At 45.4% G+C, this 21,311-nt stretch overlaps 1 protein-coding gene across 5 annotated transcripts; it reads right to left on the reverse strand.

Moving 5' to 3' along the window:
* Window positions 1-1,883: 1,883 nt before the first annotated feature.
* Window positions 1,884-20,491, reverse strand: BEST1 (bestrophin 1). 5 transcript variants are annotated; one of them, XM_081022661.1, is made up of 10 exons: window positions 20,272-20,491; window positions 15,182-15,341; window positions 14,030-14,124; window positions 12,449-12,682; window positions 11,234-11,388; window positions 9,908-9,985; window positions 7,125-7,277; window positions 6,041-6,121; window positions 5,107-5,258; window positions 1,884-3,557 (listed from the first exon to the last, which is right to left on the reverse strand). In XM_081022661.1, the coding sequence occupies exons 2-10, from the start codon at window positions 15,331-15,333 to the stop codon at window positions 2,348-2,350; spliced, it is 2,310 nt and encodes a 769-aa protein (XP_080878787.1). In that variant the 5' UTR covers window positions 15,334-15,341; window positions 20,272-20,491; the 3' UTR covers window positions 1,884-2,347. The 5 variants fall into 5 exon arrangements, with proteins under 5 accessions (XP_080878787.1, XP_080878788.1, XP_080878786.1 ...); XM_081022662.1 differs by having other exon boundaries at window positions 15,182-15,344; XM_081022660.1 differs by lacking the exon at window positions 20,272-20,491 and adding an exon at window positions 15,489-16,059 and having other exon boundaries at window positions 15,182-15,344.
* Window positions 20,492-21,311: the final 820 nt, after the last annotated feature.

Raw genomic sequence — 21,311 nt, forward strand, 5'->3', positions numbered from 1 at the left:
CATGCTTTAGGATCTATAAACTGTTTTAAGGCACTCCAATAAACTATATAGAGATGCACAAGATCTACTCTAGTCACTGTCCTAAGATCCTTTAAAATCATGTCACAGCTAATGAATTAGTTTGGATCTTAACTTTCTCTTTGGAGCAGTTCTGGGTAAAGGATTGATAGCTGCCATGAAATGTACCTTTCCACAATGAATTTTTGAAACTGGTTCATTCCAGAGTAATTTTCCCGTTTGTTTCACGCACTCCATACCTTTCAGGGGCAGCTCTGAGTTGTTAAATTCTAGACTCCTGTCAAAGGTTAAGAATGATGCAGGTGTAGCTAAGCATATCTGGAGGGAAACAGTTAACCACCATTGGATTTGTGCTAGTTATGGGGGGAAGTTTGAGGAACTTGATTCATGTTCACGACAGAACCCAGCTTGGGATTTTCTGTCTTAATCTTGTGTCCTCAGTACAATATTTGGGAGAGGTTCCTATCCAAAAGGTTTAGAAACTTGGGTTTTTTCCTCTTTCCTTTAATGATAGCTGATGTCAGGTTATGTTGAAATCTTTCTTGTGTGGAATGTAGGCAGCTTTGCTTATACCTAAAGCATGCCTGAAGCCTCTCCACCCTTAATGGAAAGAAATTACACTCTTTTGAAGTCTGTTGCTTTACTAATAACTGCTTTTACAGTTGGTATGTTTCTGACCCATCTTAATCCCTCCTGTAAACTGGAAAAAAGGTTAATCTTCCTCAAAGAACAGATTAAATCAGGGATGGGGAACCTGGGGCCCTCCAGATGTTGGGCTGCAGTCATGTCTGACCACTGGCCGCCTTGGCTGTGACTCATACGAGCAGTTGGTACTGTGTGAGACTCTTAATCTGGAAAACCACAGTTTCCCTATCTGTGGATTAGATTGTGTGTCTACGAGAGGATGAATGACTGCTGGGAGAAGTGCAGAAAGAAACCCCATGATGCACCTGTAAGTAACTAAACCGGATGCCATCATCTGCCCCAGCTGTAACAAAACATGTCCCTTCCATTATCAGTCTCTGCAACCACAGCAGGTGTTGCAACTCCAACCGTTTCACTTCACCCTCGAAGGCGCACTCTCCTACTGTCTACCGAGACAGACGGATGCCAAAACCAATGGATTAGATCGAATGAAGGGATTTCTTCCTTGGAACTGTCAATAATGGCCCCAAATGGGTTTCCTGTGCTTTGTGGTGCGCTAGGCCAAAACGGCAGAGCAGTAGCAGAAAATAAAAAGTGGAGGTGGTTCTCATTTGATACCCTGAGAAGTGTAGGTGTTTTTCAAGGTTTCCAGTTTAGTGAGCATGAGATTCTGCAAATGCTGACACCCAAAATTGTAAGTGATTCTCTTCCTGCCCCCATGAATGTTGCTACAGCAATTGCTATATCCTGACAGGAGCCGTTTATTGGACCTGCAAATGGCTCAAGATCCTGTGTTAAAACATAGCCAGATCAAGACATCCAACTCTCTGTAATTTAACAGGGGCATTGTCTAGCTGTGCTTTATGTTTGTGCTATTTAAAGCTACAAGGAACTGAAACTTTTTCTTCAGTTGACTTGTCACCTGCTTTTTAGAAATAGATTGTAGGCAAATAAAAGCTGTGATGCTGTCTATTGCTAATGTGTGTTTAGTAAAGGGATATAGCGCAAATGACGGTGCTCTGTATATAGTGTAATCAAGCTACGGCCACTCAGCAAAACTGCTTCTTCATTATCTGTCCTACAGTTGACTTAGGCAGCCAGCAAAAAACTCTTAATGTTTATCAAGCAAGTGGTTTTTAACCACAGCCTTAATCTTTCTATCCATAAGTGCTGTTGTGTGTGTGCTCCCCAAATTTTTGAGACCTGACACCTTTTTCCCCCCTGCAGTGTCAGAAGTGGAAGCAAACTTCACTCTCATTCTCAAAAAGATTATATCACTATATTGTCTCAGAACATTGGGCGGGCCTCTTCCTTGCAATGGTGGGACTGACCAATTAGTACTGCTTTCTGATGCTTGTTGATCCTCCGCGCAAGGATGGGATTGTGCTTTGGGAGCAACTGGGATATTTCTGGGACTCCCACACTCTCCTTGGCTTGCTGGAATGAGAACTGGTTTCATAATCGTGTGGTGCTCAAGTGCCCTGAATGACTCTTAACCAGCATGTAAGCAAAAGCCTATGCATTATCTATGGTGTGATCTGTTCAACCCAATGTTTTTGCCTTCTCATTAGTTCTGTAGCTCATTGTATGTGATTCCGGTGTCTCTTAAGAGGCTGCGCACCCATGAAGCTTCATTTTTTTAAAAATCATGCCATCCTAGATGAAACGCATCTGTGAGCCCATTTCATTTAGTCATCTCTGCCTCCTTCCCTTCGTCAGCTGTGCTCTCGCTGGTTTCCATGATCACTTCCATTAGCCCGACAAAGTCTCCTTCTGCTAGGGAGATGCCCGAGTCATTGGGAGAAGAGCTGGCTGCCTTTCTCTGATCCTTGGTATGATAAGTGTTGGTGACTCCACTTCCTGCATCTCTGGCAGCCCCCGGGGCTGTTGGCGAATCCTGCTCCATGCCTCCAGGAGAAGCCTCCGAGGCAGAGCCAACAGAAGCGTTTGCTTTGCCCAGACGGGATCTCTCAAGCACTGGGGATGTCAAGGGTGTGAAGGGAAAGCAGGTGGGAGGGCCATTGCTGCTAGGGGTCTTGATACCGTAGGAGTGGAGGTAGGTGGGGTAGTCTGGGTTTGGAGTTGCTGAGCGGTCTGGTGTAAACCAGGGCTGCCGGTGGCCTTTCGGACCCTTGACGTTTGCCTGCATCTCAGGATCCGGGGACTCCGCAAAGAAAGGAAACTTGGGACTTGCCGAGCTCGCTGAGGACAGAGGCCCTCCTGGGCTTCCCAAAGGGGCAATCTCCTTCGATCCATTGGTCAAGTTTTTTGCCACCTCTTCAATGGTCACTGCCAAGGAGTCTGAAGCCTGGCCTTTCTCCGTTGGCCAAACAAAAGTTTCTCTAGTTCCCGATCCAAGAGAGTTCTCACTTCTGTCCATGTCACTGGCTCTGCCAGGAGATTGGCTGGTGGAGTTGTCCCTCAAAGAAGAAGAGCAGGCGGCGATGCTGGAGAGAGCAGGCGGCTTCTTGCGGCCTTGACGTCTGGATGGGAAGATCATGGGGATGGAGCTGATGGGCGTCTGTGGGGCGCTGTAGAAGCCAGGCCTCTCGTAGAACGGAGTGGACATGAAGGCGTCAAATTCTCTCAGCTTGCTGGCCGCCTTGTCCCATTGGTCCTGGGAGCTGAAGCTTGCCGGGGAGCAGTCTCCCCTTTGCTGGTTGATACTGGTTGGGCTGCCGGGTTTGCCCACATCTGGGTATGCGTAATAAGGGGAAGAAGGCACACTGTCATTCCTACGGCGCATCAGGTTCATTCTGGACGACCTGGGGAAGGTGGGGGACTGGACGTTCAGGAATCGGCTGATGTGGCCCAGCAATGGGGTGGAGTGGTTTGCTTCCTCGTTCTCTTTAATCTGTTCCAGGGGTTGGAATTCCATCTCTTCTTTCTGCATGCTGGAGAAGGGAAACAGGCAGTTGCACACAGTGACTGGAGAGATTAGAACATGTAGGGTGGCTCTAAACTCCTATGTTGGGTGCACTCTGAACAGGGCCATCTCCATGTTCTGGAGAGCCCTTGGAGAGAAAACATCCTCCATGCCCCTTTACCACCAGCTTATGTCAGGGGTCCCACTTCCAACCCCTGTTGCTGCTGCTTCCCCTGACTATTGCTGTCACCTGTTCAGTGTTCACCAGGCAGAGAAGAACCAATGAGCAAGCAGATGTGGCACAGATTGCTGCTCCTCACTAACATGGCTCCTCACTTGCTCACCCCCTTTGTGGGTCAAAGAGAGAGAGAGAGAGAGAGAAGAGGTGAGCAAGTGGGCAGCAACAGCAAGGAAGAGGAAAAGGGGTGGGACCAGGGGGCTCTCAACTATTGCCGTATGGGACTTGGTAGGTGCTTGACCATGCCAGTCAATGATTCTTGTGCCCAGTAGGAATACTTCTGTGTTTGTACTAGCATGTCTACTCATGCTTGTTTGTTACTTCCAGGTTTGGCCCAAGACATTTTGCTGCAAAATTCCTCCTCGTCAAGGGGTGCAATATCCAAGGCTGATCAAGTTAGTTTGGCACCTGAGGCAAAAAAAAATCCACAAGCAGCTCTGCCCACTCCTTGGCAGTAAAAAAATCAATAATAAATCACTAACAATTTGCTGCCTTCTTATGATATCTAAAATCAGCTGCCTGGGGTGGCTGCCTCACTCTGCCCAATGATAGGGCCTGCTCTATGTGTGCTTACAAAACCAAATATGAAAATCCTGCACCAGGATAAGCTGACCCATGAGACAAGTTGCTCAGACATGACATATAGCACAGTCCTATTTATTCAAACACCTCAGAGGATGAAGATGTTCATAAACAGCTTATTTGGCAGTCTGCGCCTTGATTACTTTGGCCAGTGGTATTCACTTGATTACCTGCAGGCCACAAGGTGAGGTGTGGCAGAGCTAAAGAGGTGAGTCTTGGCAACATATCACAAAGAATTTGGCTATTTGTGGTTTGGGTGACTGAGGTTCTGCTGGGAGCCATAGCAACAGCAAAAACAAGCTCCACAGCACCTCAAAACAGCCAAATGACACGTTCTGGTAGATGCTGATGTAAAAAGAGTGGTGTGAGCATTGGAGGAATGTCAAATTATATGCTAACTGCAAACTCATTCTCCTTACGTAGCCCAAATGGCATCATCCATGCACAAGAGCAGGCTTGAGGAAGTACAAAATGTTTTAAGGTTTTTTTTAATATGTTCTGTTGAACACTGTCCTCTTCTGGTTTATTACTTTGTGTGCAGGAAGAGGGCATGGCTGGCTGGCTGGAACCCTGAACAGGAGCACTCCCCACTGCAACATGTTATTTTATCTCCTCCTTGGGTTTTCTGCTAGTAATTCTCAAAACTCTTGTGGGAACTATAATGACGAACACGTGTATAATGTCATGAGCTTCCATAGGCAAACGCCTACTTCATCTCCTGTGTCGGGAAAGGGTTGCTTAAGGTAGCTTCACTTGCCTGATGTCAAAGGTCGAGCCCAGGAAAGATGTCCGCTTATAATCCGCAGTTGCTGCTGTGTAGGGTGGCTGTGGGTCTGGTTCATTCCAATATGGGTCCTTCTGCAGGGTGGGCAGGTCCTGATGCATTTCATCCACTGCCATAAGGGAGACCTGCATAGACAAGACATACACGTCAGGCCCAGTGGGGTCAAAACTCAATGGCATTGTGAATGTGTTTGCTCTTATTCTTCCATTTCTAAGAAAACATCCATTTCTAATAACTTGGGGGCAGTTGCAATTTAAGAATGGCTGAGGCGATGACTGTGTTCAGTTGAGAGTGCTGGAGAGCTTATGATAATAGAGCAGCTCACTAAGATAACTATGTTATTGTGGCTTGCTGGAGTCTTGATAACCTTCTCCGTTTTTGAGTGGGCGAGTCCCAGGCAGACAAAAAAAAAAGCTGGAGGTTTATGGCATCTGTAGTAGGCTCAGCTCATGGCTGAGTCGGGCTATGCTCAGCTTGGTGGACCACAAGTTGTGCAAGCCTGCCTAGGAGGAAAGGTGCCTTTGATGTACAGGAAGCAGCATGAGATCATGAGTAGCAGGCAAATGATCAAAGGTGCAGTAAAGAGTGAAAGCTCAAGGAGGGCGAGTATGGGAAGCCTCCTTCCAAATTTTGATATAGAAACATCTTGAAATGTCATGCGTTAAGTTAGAAGCACACTAGGCCTTCTGATAACAAAGCCACACACCAAGAAAGTCATGCTTGGCTCAGAGACCTGCTAATGCTATATGAAGCTTTTTCTCAGAGCCATGATTTCATCTTATTGAATGCTGGATGTCTAATGAATCGCTGAGAAGGAATGTTGAGCCTCAAAGGGGAAAGAGCTGCCCTGTGGGAAGCCTAAAAAAGGCCTTCTCTGAGTTCTGTAATAGCCAGGCCTCAAACTCACCTGCAGATTCCTATCAATGAGCCAGTTGGTTTCAAAGTCGTCGTCATCCTCCCCAAATGGATTAATGAGCTGTTCAGCTACCTGTGAAATGTGTGCAATGAAAGCATTGCTGATCAGCACTGGACATGAAATTTCATCCATCAGTTGTTTCAGATGTCTTGTAAAAACATAGTTTGGTAGTTAACGAAGTTTTACTCAGAGTACACCCACTGAAATTAATGGACATGACTAAGTCAAGTAAAACTTAGTTGAATACCACCCATACCTGTTAGCCTAGGCTTTCCTTGACTCAGAAGGTTGGTCTGTTATTGCTGAAATCCTGTTTATGTTTTCATAATGCTGTTTTACTGGTTTATATGTTGTATTTTTAGCTTTAAAATAATGTTTCATTGCTTTTGTTTTGTACTCTTACATACTGGTTAGAGATTGTTACATATTATGCGGTTTAGAACTGCTTTTAAATGAAATGAATTGAAATGAAAATAGCTTCTTAGTTGTGGAACTAAGGGTGGTCCAGATTGCTTTTAAAAATGGGCTTCACTATTATATTTAAGACAATTTTATCTTGTCCAGTCAGCAGGATTAAAAGGCAAGGTTAACAGACCAAAAGGATCTGGCACTTTGTAAAAAAAAGGGGAAAAAAGAAAGTGAGATGTTGATGTATTTGCTTGCTATGCACTGCCTTACCAATACAATTTGCATTTGAAGAAGACCTTGCCAGCTCCAGCTGCTTAATAATATATTTTTTAAGCTAGCTCACTAGAAAGAAAACCTCTTGATGGGATGGACTGCAGAGGTAAGAGTGGTGGCTGGAACAGAAGGCACAGTACCTCGCACTTGCATGCCCCTTTGGTTCTTTAAATCACCCACCATCTTCCAGTTACCCATGGATGGGCAGACCTATGTTTGAAGATCTAGGTCTGCTGCCATTACGTGGACTTTTGGCCACTCTATAAATCCTGGATTTGCCTCTGTCTAAAGTGGCTTCAGGGTGTGTCTCGGCTACTTAAAAAAGAACTTCGGAAGTTCTATCCTGATGGGCAGAAGTTCCTGGGGGAATCCACACTCTGTCCTTTGAACTGACCTTTAGCCAGCCAGCATAGAAGAAAAACTGCAGGAAGGTGAAGATGGGCACAAAGAGATCCATCTCGTGGCCAGGATACTCCTTTGCAGGGTCTAGGAACTGTCGACCAATTAAACAAGCCAGGAAAAAGCTGTAAACGGCCACTGTGACCACCTTGGAGAAAGAGACAGAGTGTGTTAGGGCCTTTTAAGACACTGTGGCTTATTGGGGTGGGGGTTGCACAGCCATTACTGAGATATGGTTCACAAAAGGAAGTGCTTCTGCTGGGGTAGTATCATTATGACCCAGACTAAAGTCACTAACCCAAGAAAGCAAGCTTCTTGCCCCCAACAAGCACAGCTGTGTTCTGTCTCTTTTGCTGTGGTTTCACTGATGCCACATGTACCCATGGGGTCTGAAATGCCTATGAGACTGCTGCAAGACCCATCACCTGCGCCTCGCCCACCTGCCTGCCACATGGGTAAGCACCACTGTTCTAAACCCCTTTCATTGGTTCTTTTCATTCCTTTTCTTCTTCTTCCAGAAACTTCAGCCACATCTTCCAGTACTTGAGTGAATCCCTCGTACAGTTTCAATACAAAAAAACAACAACCCATGTTATCTTCTTGCAGCAAGTTCAGGCCCATTTGCTTCCACACTGGGAAGATCTATGGGGATTTTTAAAATGTGGCTAGTATTAGAAAAGCCCTAGGTGAAAGCATGGTTATATTTCCATGAAAAAGGACCTTTGTCTGGAAAGCCCCAAAGATTTTGAAGAACTCAGTTATTGTCTCACTTCCTCATCCCTTTTGCCTCAAAAGAACTACTCTGGCTCTAAATTCTCTACTAATTCTTCAGCTTTTTTGAGTTTTACAATTCTCTATTTGATCTTTCCAATATATGGGGCCTCTAAAGGCACCATGGTTAATGTCCCATATCATTTCTACATCATTTGCAATCCAAAATCTGGCTCAGAATGCCACCTGTCATTATTTAAGTTCCTATGGCTATGCAGAAAACAACTAATTCATGGAAATAGACTGTCCATGTACAGCCTTGACCTTTATCTGCCTTTCATCCTGGCTTGCAGGGTTCGATATATACCTTCCATTAACCTGAAATCCCTTTTCTCGGCATAATAGAGTCTGGCAGAGTGCACTATTTAAGCAACAGGGTTGCATAAGACATGTGAGGAAGCTGGCACCATAACGTCTACCCCGAGGCTGCAGTTTGGGCGGTGGTGAGCAGTTAACATGCCTGGTGTCTAATGTAGATAACAGCCCTCCTTTTGCACAGAGGGCAGGAACAGCATGCCAAGAGCTGTGAAGCTGTGTTTGTAGGGCTCAGGCAAAAACATGATTCAGTGGATGGGAGTGAGCTAGTAGGGCAAGTCTTGATATGCTCAAGGAGAAAAAGAGCATGTACTCAGAGAAAATAAGGACCCAAACTCATTAGTCTTGAAAATTCCCTGTCATTGTATGGGGAGCTATTATGTGCTATGTGTTTGACTGCAACCGCATAAGACGTTGTGACTTGAACATACAACGTCTGGCACACTAGAGTTGTGTGTATGGGATTCATAAACAAAGGTTACATGAGAAGGTGATGCAAGGATTGGGTGTGAAGGCTACAGAAGATCATGCATGCAGTATGCATATCTGTGGTTGTGGTGGGGAAAACTAACCATTTTATTTATTTCTTAAATTTGTAAACCCCCCTTCATCTGTAGATTCCAGGGCGGTTCACAACATAAAGAATACAAGATAAAAACACAAAATACACAATAAAAATGAGAGCAAAGGAAACAGCCACAAACCAGTAACCTCCCTCCCACTTGGAGATTCAAGTGGAAGGGGTTTAAGGGCAGGTACATATTTGTACATGAGGACTTTGGATGTATTCCGAGGCTAATAATAGAAGAGCCCTGTTGGGTCAGACCAAAGGCTGATCTAGCCCAGCTTTCCATTTCCCACAGTGGTGAACCAGATGCCTATGCTCACAAGCAGGGCATGTGGAAACAGCCTTCTACTGCGGCCATTGCCAAGTGACTGGTATTGTGAAACATGCTGTCTGCTCCTGGAAGTAGCAACAGCCACCATGACTACCAGCAGCCACTGACAGCCTTATCCTACATGAATTTTTCATATCCCACTTCAAAGCTGCCTTACATCGGTGGCCTTCATCACATCTGGTAGGAGCAAATTCCATAGTGCACTGTGTGAAGAAATACATCCTTTTGTCTGCTCTGAAACTCCAATCATCTAGTTTTTTTGCATAACCCCAGATATTCTAATATTAGGAGAAAGAAAGTGTCTGTGTGGGGGGGAACCCACTCTATTCATGTCCCCTCTCCCACTGGCGGAGGAAGAGGAGTGCGGGGGGAGCGCACCACCCCCGGCAGCGCAATCCCAGTGGGGTGCCATCGCAGCCGGACCCCCCACCTGCGCTGGGCGCCATGCCCCCGCAGGCAGCGTGCCACACCTCCAGGACATGTGCCACACCCCTGTGCCACACCGGGGACATGCACCAGCCCCGCCCCTGCCTGCTCTCCGCCCCCCCCCCCCGGTGCCAGAGCATGAAGCTCTGCCCTCTCCTCAACTCACCCCTTTTTCCCTAAACTAAAAAGCCCCAAATGTTGTTACGCTTCCTTGTACGAGAGTTGCTCCAGCTTACTTTGCATTTTGATAGCAATTCTGATTATTTTAAATCCCATTGAAATAAATGAGTGTTAAGTGAGCTAGCTTGATTTTAAGTGGGACCAAGACTCATTTAATTTTGTCTGGAGAATATATACCAATTCTCACCTGTGTGTAGACCAATGGAATGCTGATCCAATCATACCCATAGAGTCTCCCACACTGACTGCGTAAAGTGTTCATTTCCTGTTGGAGGGAAGGACAGGTACTGATAAAGGTACAGATGATCCACCACAGAGTCCCGTCCCACCCATTTTGCCTTTATTATTTGTTTCTTTGCAAATATTTGTATACTGCCAAACATTTTAAAAATATTGAGGCGGAGAAATAATAAATAAAATCAAATTACAAATAATGCATCAATGAATCAGATTAATAACTCAGCTTAACTGGATTGCCTCTCAAGGAAAGCCTGGATGAACAAATGCGTTTTAAGGAGATGCTTAAATGCTAGTACTATATGCACCTGTCTGATGATTACTGGGAGCACATTCCAGAGGGCAGATGCCGCAACACGAAAAGTCCTGTTTTTGTAGACATAAGAGGAAACTTGGGAGAATGCAAAAATATTAAGAGTGTCTCTCTCACAATGTCCTCATCAAACTGCCATCCCACTGTATTTTCCCATTTAATCAGGATTTATTGCTTCTATGGAAAACCCATTAAGTTAAAAAGAAATAAATCCAGAACTGGTAAATCCCGATTAAATGGGGATGCAGGGGTGGTGTTTTAAGGAGGATGAAATTGTGTGGACACTGTGAAAGACTTGCGTTCATGAGCAGCACTGAGTCACAATCGGCTGCTGTGTGGAAGCACCCAGTGAAGCAGTTCTCCCTCCTTTTCTCATCCTTCCGCTCTTTGCGAGGGGTTCCTCCTTGTGGTCCTTGAAGCACATCACAGACTCACATGACCCTGCTTTATCCTTTCCACTGACTTGCCTTCTCTGAGCCCAAAGTGAGCACTGCCAATTGCAATATTGTTTTGTTATTTTGTCAGTAGGGACACAGAAGGTTTTGGGTCCGCAGCTACCCGCATACCACTGGTCTTAAGCTGCCTATCATCGTATCCCATCCTTGATGGCCTGCAGCAATTACAGTGGTACCTCAGGTTCCATACACTTCAGGTTACATATGGTTCAGGTTACAGACTCCGCTAACCCAGAAATAGTGCTTCAGGTTAAGAACTTTGCTTCAGGATGAGAACAAAAATCATGCTCCGGCGGCGCAGCAGCAGCAGGAGGCCCCATTAGCTAAAGTGGTGCTTCAGGTTAAGAACAGTTTCAGGTTAAGTACGGACCTCCGGAACGAATTAAGTACTTAACCCGAGGTACCACTGTATTCTGCCTCTGCTCCTTCCTGGAGACAGACCTGATGTTCTCTGTTCAGGAAACTACAGCATAGTTGGCTGACACCCACTTGCATATCATGAACTCACATTCAAGATGCCTTGCAGGAGCACGCTGTCACGGATCCTTCCATCATTACGTGCCTTCACTGCCAGGTTCGAGAACCACACGCAGGGGATCCAGAACTTGTTATGGGGTGAGTTTAAACTGTCAAACTTCTTGTGTTCTTCTGGAGTCATCAGGCCTATGCAGACAAGAAGATGGGGGAAAGGAGGAGGACAGTTTACAGGAATCCTGTCATGCAGGTTGTATTTTGGAGAGGAAATAAACCTGTTGATCTCAAAAACAATTTTTGGGACCTCAAAATATTGAAGCGCCTTAAAAATAAACAGCAAAAATTAATAACACAATAGACAGCACGAATTCAAATATATATTTGTAAATAAACACAGATGTTACCATATTGCCCCAAATATAAGCTGCACCCGAATATAAGCCACACCTTTAAAATTCAAGGGGGAAAAGGAAAAAAAAGACAATACTGTACTCAAATATGTCACTCCCTTAAAATTCCACAAGCACTCACACCTGCTCCATTTTACCGTATGTCTGTTTCAGCAGCGATATCGTAAAACCCAATTTTTGTAAGGTCACAAATTTAAGCTGCAGTTTAACTTTTCATGGTCGGAATTTGGAAAAAAAAAGTGTGGCATATATTTGGGCCAATACCGTACAAAACACCAAAAGCTTCCGATGACCACCTTCCAAAGGAAACCAAACCTGGATATGTGCTGTACCCCTAGAACTGCTAACCACTTGGAGATGTGGGAAGAGCTTAACAGTAGCTTCAGAGTGGGCCCCATAACAATTATAACTTGCCCAGTTGTTCTGAACCCTTAGATTTGATAGGCTGAAGGCATCAAAGATTGAGGGCCAGTGTAGCGTGGGAGATTAAATCTCAGGCTAGGAAAGGGGAGACCCAAGTTCAAATCAATGCTCAGTCCTAAAGCTCACTGAGTCACCGTGGGCCAGTCACTGTCTCTCAATCCAACCTATCTCACACGACTGTTGTAGGGATAAAAAGCAATGTAGATAACCCTGTATACTGCCTATTAGTTTCCTTAGAGGAAAAAAAAAGCAGGATATAAATGTAATTAACAAGAAAGATTGCCTTCCTCCCTCCTCTAACCAACTCTTGGCATCTCACAAAGTGTCCCCCTGGACGTCTTCATTTGTGGCACGGAGGATGGGAATCACTTTAAGCACATTTTGTCTTAGTTGGTCATCACTGCGATGGATAGTACCTGCTGTCACAATATGTTCGATGCTGGGAAATCGCTTGAAGACAGCAGTGCTGACCGAGCGCAAGATCAGCACACCCAGCAGATTGATGTAGCGCATGAGCGTGCGCCGAAGGAGGCGGCCATACTCATCCTTCCCATCCACACTACTTGAGACCAGGTTCATAATGCGGTCAGGCCATGGGATGCTCTCGTACTGTCCCCACCATCGAGACACCACTAAGGTGACATAAAAACCTAGCGTGAAAACAAAGAGATGGTTAGTGAGGATGATAGGAACGAAAAGGAAAGGGCTGCAGGAACAGATCCAATCTGAGCAAAATTGGGACACAGACACAAGCCCTGAGCCACAAACCTTTTCCATTTTGAGCTTTCAGAAGACATTACTTGTGCATGTTCAATTTTTTGTCTCACAAAACTGAAAAAAGCTGAAAATCTTTGGAATATAAATTACGTTTGCTTGACTCTGGGTGGCCTCATTATATGCTCAGCACCCTGGCTGTAATGCCTGAGCTTGAGAGATCTTTATCTGCAGTATATGCAGTTGATCCTGTGAGAAAGATCCCTCAGCCCTGCTCTTCTCTCATTTAGCAGGACCCTGTCAGAATGGCCACTACCACACTGTTCCTCATGGTCTTATGAGCCCAGAGTAGGGAGAATGCTTTGTCAAAGCCTGACATGAAACTGTCAGTAAGAATGGTACTCTTGGCAGAGAGCCATCTTGCCTCTCAGAGAAGACCTATTTATGTGAACTTCTGTCTGGTGTTTCTTAAGGGGTGTGAGAAATTCTCCAGCAGCCTTCAGATTTCATGCCAGGCAGGAACAGCTGTCATAGCCTAATTATGTCCTCCTTTGTGAAGAAGTACTTTATTTTGTGTGTTCCAAATTTTCCAACATTCAGCTTCAATAGGATGTTATGAGAGAGAGCGAAAAATATTTCCCTATTGTTATAATTGAGAAAAAACAGAGTCTGTGATTCTCAGCTGAAGTGCTTTGGTACTGATCATTCTAGGTACAGATAGAGAGATATTAGGGATGGGTGGGGCACCATTTTGGATTTTCTGCCTCAAGCACCAAAATGTTTTTGCTGGCCCTGGCTATACATGTTACAAATAAGCAAATAAATAATGTACCGTATTTTTCGCCCTATAGGACGCACTTTTCCCCCTCCAAAAATGAAGGGGAAATGTGTGTGCGTCTTATGGGGCGAATGCAGGCTTTCACTGAAGCCTGGAGAGCGAGAGGGGTCGGTGCGGAGAGCTGCCTGCACCCAGAAGCCTGGGGGGCGCTGAGCTCAGCTCCCCCCAGGCTACGGGCTTTGCGCAGCTCTCGGCAAGCAGTGGGAGAGCTGCGCGACTTCGCGCAGCTCTCTCACCGCTTTGCGGAGAGCTGCCTGTTCTGGGGGCTGGGGTCGGGGGAAGCTCGGGCTTCCCCCACCCCAGCCCCGCGCCTGGGAGGGAAATAATTTTTTTCCTTATTTCCCCCCCAAAAAACTAGGTGCGTCCTATGGGCCGGTGCGCCCTATGGGACGAAAAATACGGTAAGGGTTTCGCACCATTCTTTCCCCATTTTTACATGCCTTACCTAGTACAAAGGACACCGGGATCAGTTCGGCATAGCTATTGCAGTACATAGCCAATTTCTCAAACATCAGCCTTTGGCTCTCATTCAGAACCAGCCTGTAATAGAAGCACAGGGGAATATTTCCAGTTTCAAAACTACAAAGGGGATTTCTCAGTAATGGGTACTGAGAAAAGCAAAAAGGAAGAAAAAGAGCTTCCTGCAGAATCATGGGCTCTTGTTGCTATTTGGACAATACCGTACAACAAATTCACTTTTGTTTTCATTTGTTGTGTGCAGTAAGATGTTGTCCCTCAATGTAGCAATGTAATGCTTTGCTTATATAAGAACCTCACGTTTCTCTGAGCATTCAGAACACTCAAATCTAGGGGAAATATAATCTTTAGAATAATTTTTTCTTTATGGTTCCATGTTTCCTTATTGCACAGCTCTAGTACAAGATTGAACACAATCCCCCCACCGTTGGGTCTGCTTTCAGATTTTATAAATAAAAATTTAGGTGCTATGTTTCCGATCCCCTGCGGATCACATGGAAAAACACCCTCCCCACTGACTTCTGAGGGTGCTGCCTCCTTGGTTGAGTCAGGCAACTGTGCCCGGCCTCAGGCCTCCTCTCTGGAGAGCTGCCTCCTTCCTACAGCTCAACAGACTCCTGTTTGTTGGTTTTGGAGTTTGGGGAGAGGAGGAGGGAAACATTCTTTCCTTAAAAGCACCCACTGCCTTTCCAAAGAATGAGCTCAAAACGAAGGCCAAAATCTACTGTGGTTTTTTTGTGTTTTTTTTTTGACAATTAGTTTGCTGTGGTTCATATTAAGCTGTGTTGTTTTTCTGGCTCTACTTAAGTGGGAGCAGAAAGCGTAGCGGGAAGCATTTTTGACGGGACACCCACTATCCCCTTTCTTACCCTCTGGAGTTATTCCTGGATGGAATGCAGATTAAAAGGAGGAGGAGGAGGCAGACCCTGAAGTACAGGCTCCTCCTTCCCTGTCTCTCAAAAGGAAGACTGATCGGCTACAAGTGAATGAGATATTGAGCCGTCCTCTACCAATTGTTCCCCTGCAGAAGTCTTATGCCAAATCTAAAACGTGCTTGCATGATGCATGCAGAAAGACCCTAAAGAAACCAACCGGGCTTAAAAGAAATGCCGGTGCTCACCTGTAGATGAGGCTGATGCCGAAGTAGAAAGAGATGAAGATTAAGAACTCGCAATAGAGGAGTTTGTAGATGCTCCCTTTCCATCGGAGCAGGAGCTGTGAGAAGGTGCCCAGGCGTGCATCAGCTACACGGTATGTGTATGTCACTGTCATCACAAGGCCTGCTAAGATACAAACAGCAACATGATGGGGGTTGAGGCCCTTTGCGGGAGAGCGGGTCCTGTAGAAAGACAAAACCAGCTTTGGCAGGTTGGAGAATTGGATAACCTGGATAAAATCAGTGCTTTTTTGTGGGTGAAGGTTCTTACCAGGGCAGGGAACCATCACCTGTTTTTTTGCTGCCCATGGCAGCCATTTTGTGCTGACACCCACAGCACTTTTATTGAGAGGAATACTGGCACCTCATTTTTTACACACCCACACCCACTGAAGCAAGCAAGCACTGGGCAAAATTGTATGCAATTTCATTGTGTTTGTGTGAGAGAGGGGGAAGGTAGCCTTGCAGTAACCTGGAGCAGAGCTTTTTGATTGACTGCCCCTGTTCCATGCAATACAGTGGTACCTCTGCTTACGTACTTACGGTAATTCGTTCTGGAGGTCTGTTCTTAACCTGAAACTGTTCTTAACCTGAAGACCACTTTAGCTAATGGGGCCTCGGCCACCCCTGCCCGATTTCTGTTCTCATCCTGAAGCAAAGTTCTTAACCCAAGGTAATATTTCTGGGTTAGCGGAGTCTGTAACCTGAAGCGTATGTAACTTGAAGCGTATGTAACCCGAGGTACCACTGTAATAGCTTTCATATCGAGATATGACAGACACCCACTTTTTGGAAACAAATGAAGACATTTTTGTTCCGACAGGCTTTCCCAGCCGGATAAATGGGCCCTTCTGTTTGGTTTTGGTTTTGTTTGGAATGTATTGGCTTTTTTTGTATTTTTAACTGTTTTTAATGTACACGGTCTTGAGACTATTGTGTAGAAACCTATTAGTAAATTGATGATAATTATTAAAATAATAGCCCCAATGAATCAATCTCAAATTGACAACAAATGCTGATGGAAATATACTGTGAAAACCATACATAGATTGCTATGGCTAGTGGCTAATGCAAATAAAGTTTCTATCTAACTATATATCGATGATCGGATATACAGGTCAGCAGAATAAATGTCCATCATCGTACATGATGAGCTGCATTTGTTGCATGCTTTTTTCTTGCATGGACATATTTTCCATGTTGGAAAAAAGTACGGTATGTTTGATGGGATCTCAGTTCTTGGTGTCACAAACACGATTTGTTCCAGAAAGTAAAGATGTCAGATTATATCGGATACACATATACAAGGCATTTTAAGACAACCACAGCCAAACACTTTAAGTAGTGTCCCGAGGCTCCCCCAACCAACATGCGCAGATATTGAGGGTGCACAGGGGGCTACAGGGGAGAGAAGCAGGAAGTTCCATTGTGCAATTTGGAAAGAAACAGAATGCATCTTCCCATGATGGAGAAGGCTGGGGCCAGATGTTCTCTGTGCCTGCTCTGTCTGCTGCCCAGGTGCTAAGGGGGCAACTTCAAGACCCCTGATCTCTCTTCTTAGGATTATTTGTCTTTACATGGGACTTGGATTGGATGGTTCGTTGAATAAAGGATGCCTTGAAACAGAAGACTTTCCTCTCTGATAGTCCTTCAAATAGAAAACATTTTCTCCTGAGGCAAGAAGTGAGCAGGAATAAAGAAGCAACACTGGAAAACAAGGAGAAGGAAATTGGGGGACATCTAAAGGAACCGAGAGTTGGAGTATGGGAAAAGAAAAGGCGAGATGCAAGAAAAAGTTTATTCAGTAGTACTAACAACTCGGGTTTGGACTGCTGCCCAGGAGATAGTTTACACATTAAAGAGAGCACCAAAGTATGTTGCTTCTCAGAAGGGCCTTCCCCACAAACCATCAATAACAACATTTGGTTTGGACTGTTGTGTTTGGATAGGGGTGAGTAGGAGGGGTGATTGTATAGTATGGTGCAGAAATAAGGTATAGTAAAAGGTGGGAGAGGCTTTCTGCAAGTTCTATGCATGTTCCACAGAAATGCACAAACTTATCGTCTAGACGAGTTTGTCCAAGCAGGCAGAAACACAATGAAATGTTTTCTATGGAATATTTTTTTCCTGACCATGTAGGTTTAACAGTATCTCGATGATGTGGATTTCCTGGCTCAGTCATGTCATCGCCTGGAGTTGCTCAATGTGATGGATGAACCTTTCACAAGGTCCCAGTGTTTATATTATTGTGTTCTTAGCCACGTGTTTGCCAGAGGCAGCTTGAAGATTATTCCAATATGTAATGCCAAATACATAACACAGAAATGTTGTATGGTAGCCAGTCTATCTGTAAGAATAGCTCAGCCCCCAAATAAGCATATTGTCTGCTGAATTGTCCATCTCACTGTGCCTTTTTCTCTCTCTCAAACCCTCCCCCCCCCCCAGATGATTATGCACCTGACTGCATTGGTAGCAAGAAAATGCCAGGGCTTATCCACACTTACCTTTCCTCAACGCTTTCCAGGCATGGTCTGTGCCTTAAAACTCCATGTCCAAACGCCTTTTCCCCCCATTGCTCCGTAATTTCTCTGTGTAAACCCACTCTTTATAGTTCAGTTGGAGCAAACAGCAATCTGTGGGAAACCCAAATTGATGTTTGCTCCAACTGAGTCTTAAAGAGCGGGTTCTCATGGGGAAAGCTCAGCCCCCCCCCAAAAAAAACCCCACACTCAACAAAAAGTGAGTGTAGATAAACCCCCAGTCTAGTCTGGGGCTGCTATTTGGTAATTTTACAGCTAGATACTTTTGTTTTAAAAATTGTCAGCAACGCTGCTGAAGACCTTTTAAAATTGTGTATATTAGAATAACCACATAAACAATGCCCCCTTCACCTCTTTCCTAGATGGGTGGTAAACATGCCAGTCAGATAATGTTCACCAATGCTAATTTCATTTTCTAATCTACAGTCATCTGCATTCTCCCATAACCACATTAGATTCCAGCAGAAATCAAGCATGGCTGTGTCCAGGCAGCTGTCCAGCCTGCTTCTAGCCTCTAGCTCACACACAACTCTGGCCTTTGTCCTTCACACTAACAGCCAGGTGGGGGTGGGGGCCCCATCCCTTTCCTCTCTGGCACAGAGCCACTTCCTTCGTTACCCTAAGTACCCATACTTAGGTGCCATTACCAAGAAACTTGCCTGGCTATTCCAACAATTGAATCTTCATTGGATCCTGGAATTAGAAGGGATTTAGGCATACAGCTTACCCCCACCCCCACCTCACCCTCCAAAACTCACAACACAACAAATCCACAAATGTGGAAAAGATAAAGTAAATGACCACACACACACACATACTTGAACCACTTGAAGATATTCCTTGATTGTGTGTGTGTGTTTTGTTATGGCAACTTCCTTTGCTCCTCCACCGCACCCAGGTAGAATTTTTCTCATGCAATTCAAATACGGAGTGCATTTTTACCAAAGATGGAAAACTCCAAGCCTTGCCTGTGTAAATAATGCCTGTGAATTCTTCAGCAGTATATAGAAAGTCTTGTGCCTTTCCCTTTCCCCCCTAGTCTAGAATGCCCCCCTGCCCTGCTATATTGCTTACTGTGGAAGGAAACTGGAAGGTTAACCATGCCAAATCAAATTTCTAGAAGCAGAGGAGAGAATGCACTGATCGCCAAAGAAGAAGAGAAGAAAGTTGTAATGCTTCCTCTTGTGGATTCGGTGGAGCGAAAGAGCATATTCTATATTATATGATGCCAGGGTGCTTTGAATTAGGTGTTGGGTGGGCTCTTCTTCGCTAGAGATATTAAAAAAGAGCCTGGATGGCTGCTTTTCAGAGATGCTATAGCACCAGGTTTTCTGCCTTAGCAGTGGGGTTTGAAAAAATGGTGTTTTAGGTCCCTTACAATACTATGATTCGATATATCCTTGTACTGCACCTGGAATACCTATGGAGAAAAAAAGCACAAATACCTCCTTATTCTCAATCTGAGAATAAGTGAATACATCTTCTGATATCCTACGGTTAGAGGTATCTTCATTGTTTTCCCCAGTCAAACTTTTCCCTGGTACTCACCGGTTAAGGCTCCCTTGGCTCAGGAGCTGGTAGAGTGACAGACACTAAACAGTCCTATAAACTCTATATGTGCAGACAGGCGTACACTATTAAAATAAGGAAGGATCCATATCCAAAGTCACATAACATGGAGGAACTACCTTGTAACACACTTTAAACAGCTTTTGTCCTTACTGTTAGACTGGCTGAGGCTAACATCCTATGTAAACCTACTTGGGAGAGTTAAGTCCCATTGAAGACAGTGGGACCTACAGCAGAGCAAACATGCACAGGCTTGGAAAACACAGCTGATGGTGGCATTTCCTACTATTTTACAGTTCACAGATTCCTCTGCATGGAATGGGACTTGTGAGTATGGTAGTTGTTATTTCAGGTGAATTGTTCTAAAATAAAAAGCTGTGACACCCACCCACCCACCCACACCGGGGGGCCTTTATAATGCAAATACTCTGCGGATCTCATAGAACAGTAGATCACTGGATTTTGTGCATTGAGGAAAAAAGAGTTTGCCAATGTGCTTTTTTTAGGGGGGGAAGGGGAACAGCTTTCAAGAATTAAGTCATTTTAAACATGAACATTGGAATGCCCAACGTGAGAATGCCATTTTTTTGCATGTTAAAGTGCATCCTTAGACCCCATGGCCAACCGCAAAGGAGAACAAGACCTAGTTTATGCAAGAGGAAATTGTGGCGAGAGTTGCTTGACCTTCAGGGACAAGAGAGGCTGCACCTGCTCCACCACCCTCCTCTCCTGTGAAAGATACAAGAACCCCAGGTGGTTCCTCCTTTGCATCTGTATACGCAGTATTCTCGTGAAGGCTAAATGTACAGAACCTCCCTCTGCCCCAATTAAACTAAATAAAGATGCCTTGTTATAAAGAAAGTGGAAACACATGTATCCCTAAGCAAAAAGAAAATCTGTCTCATTCTAGGACAGCGCCACAGCAGCCCTCGGGGAGCTACTTACCAAAGCAGGCTCCGGCCCTGCAGCTGGGACTGGAGACGTTTGGCCTCGCATGTGTCCTGGCGAGGTTCTTTGTCAGCACACGCCACACTCCACCTCTTCCCACCTCTGTGGCTTGTGGGTGATTGAACCTGACAGTGACACGGTGCTCTAAGAAGCCTGAAACCCACTTGGGAGTTGCAACCGGTCACTTGATTCCTTAATCCCACCCCCATTACAAAAGGAACTCTGTTGTCTTTTGCTGTGTTCTCTCCTAATCTTCCAAGTAAGCTCTGCGTGTTTAGAGAGAGGCAGGCTGGGGGGGGGAGCGGGGGGTGGCCCCTCAGCTGCCGCCCGCCCGCTCCTGCTTGCACTCACTCCTGGCACAGCCGTGGCAGCCGCAAGAAGAAAGGCATTTCTCCTGCTAATTCTTTCCTGTTTGGATCTTTTCTGAATGTCACCGTTTTTCAGAAGCCCCGGGGATTAAGTGGGCCTGGAATTTTCCACACAGTTTATAAGGGTTTTGTCATGCCGCGCTGAGCACAACCCACCCACAGGCCTTCTTCTGGGGCTCCAAACGATGGCTTCCTGTGAGCTGGGATGCTCTCTGACCTCCAGGCACCTGAACTTGGGCCCAGTTCACACATTCAAGGCTCATCACTCCATGGGTTGTTTCCTCACTTGATGGCTCAGTATTTGGTGGCTTGAAATTGAACATGTGGGCTTCTGCACTTAGGAAGCATAGGTGGAGAAATGGACACTCTCTCTTGTGGGACTTGATCTGCAATGGCTCTTCTTGTATATGGTTGCCACCATCAACTTAGACCTGCCAACTGACCTGAGGGGCAGGGGGGAATTCACACTGGTTTGTTCTTGCGGCTGCTACTCCATGTCCTTAGAGATGGAGGTGGAGTCTTGCTGTCAGATTTATCCCCAAGTGCTTCCTTAGGAGAGGATGGATCTGCGCTGATGGGGAGGCGCCTGAGTCTTCTCAACTGGCAGTGATGTTGCATGCGGAAGTGAGCCATTCTCATGACTTACCCGCTCAGCCCTTCCCCTAGATC

Source organism: Podarcis pityusensis (assembly GCF_964106645.2).
Source record: "Podarcis pityusensis genome assembly, chromosome: 1".
NCBI lineage: Eukaryota > Metazoa > Chordata > Lepidosauria > Squamata > Lacertidae > Podarcis > Podarcis pityusensis.

Coding starts and splice junctions, on each gene's coding strand:
- BEST1 (XM_081022660.1), bottom strand. Junction 9,986..11,233: donor TCCTGCAAGGCATCTTGAAT/GTGAGTTCATGA, acceptor TCCCTCCAACAG/GAAATGAACACTTTACGCAG. Junction 5,259..6,040: donor TCATTGATAGGAATCTGCAG/GTGAGTTTGAGG, acceptor TTGTCTATGCAG/GTCTCCCTTATGGCAGTGGA.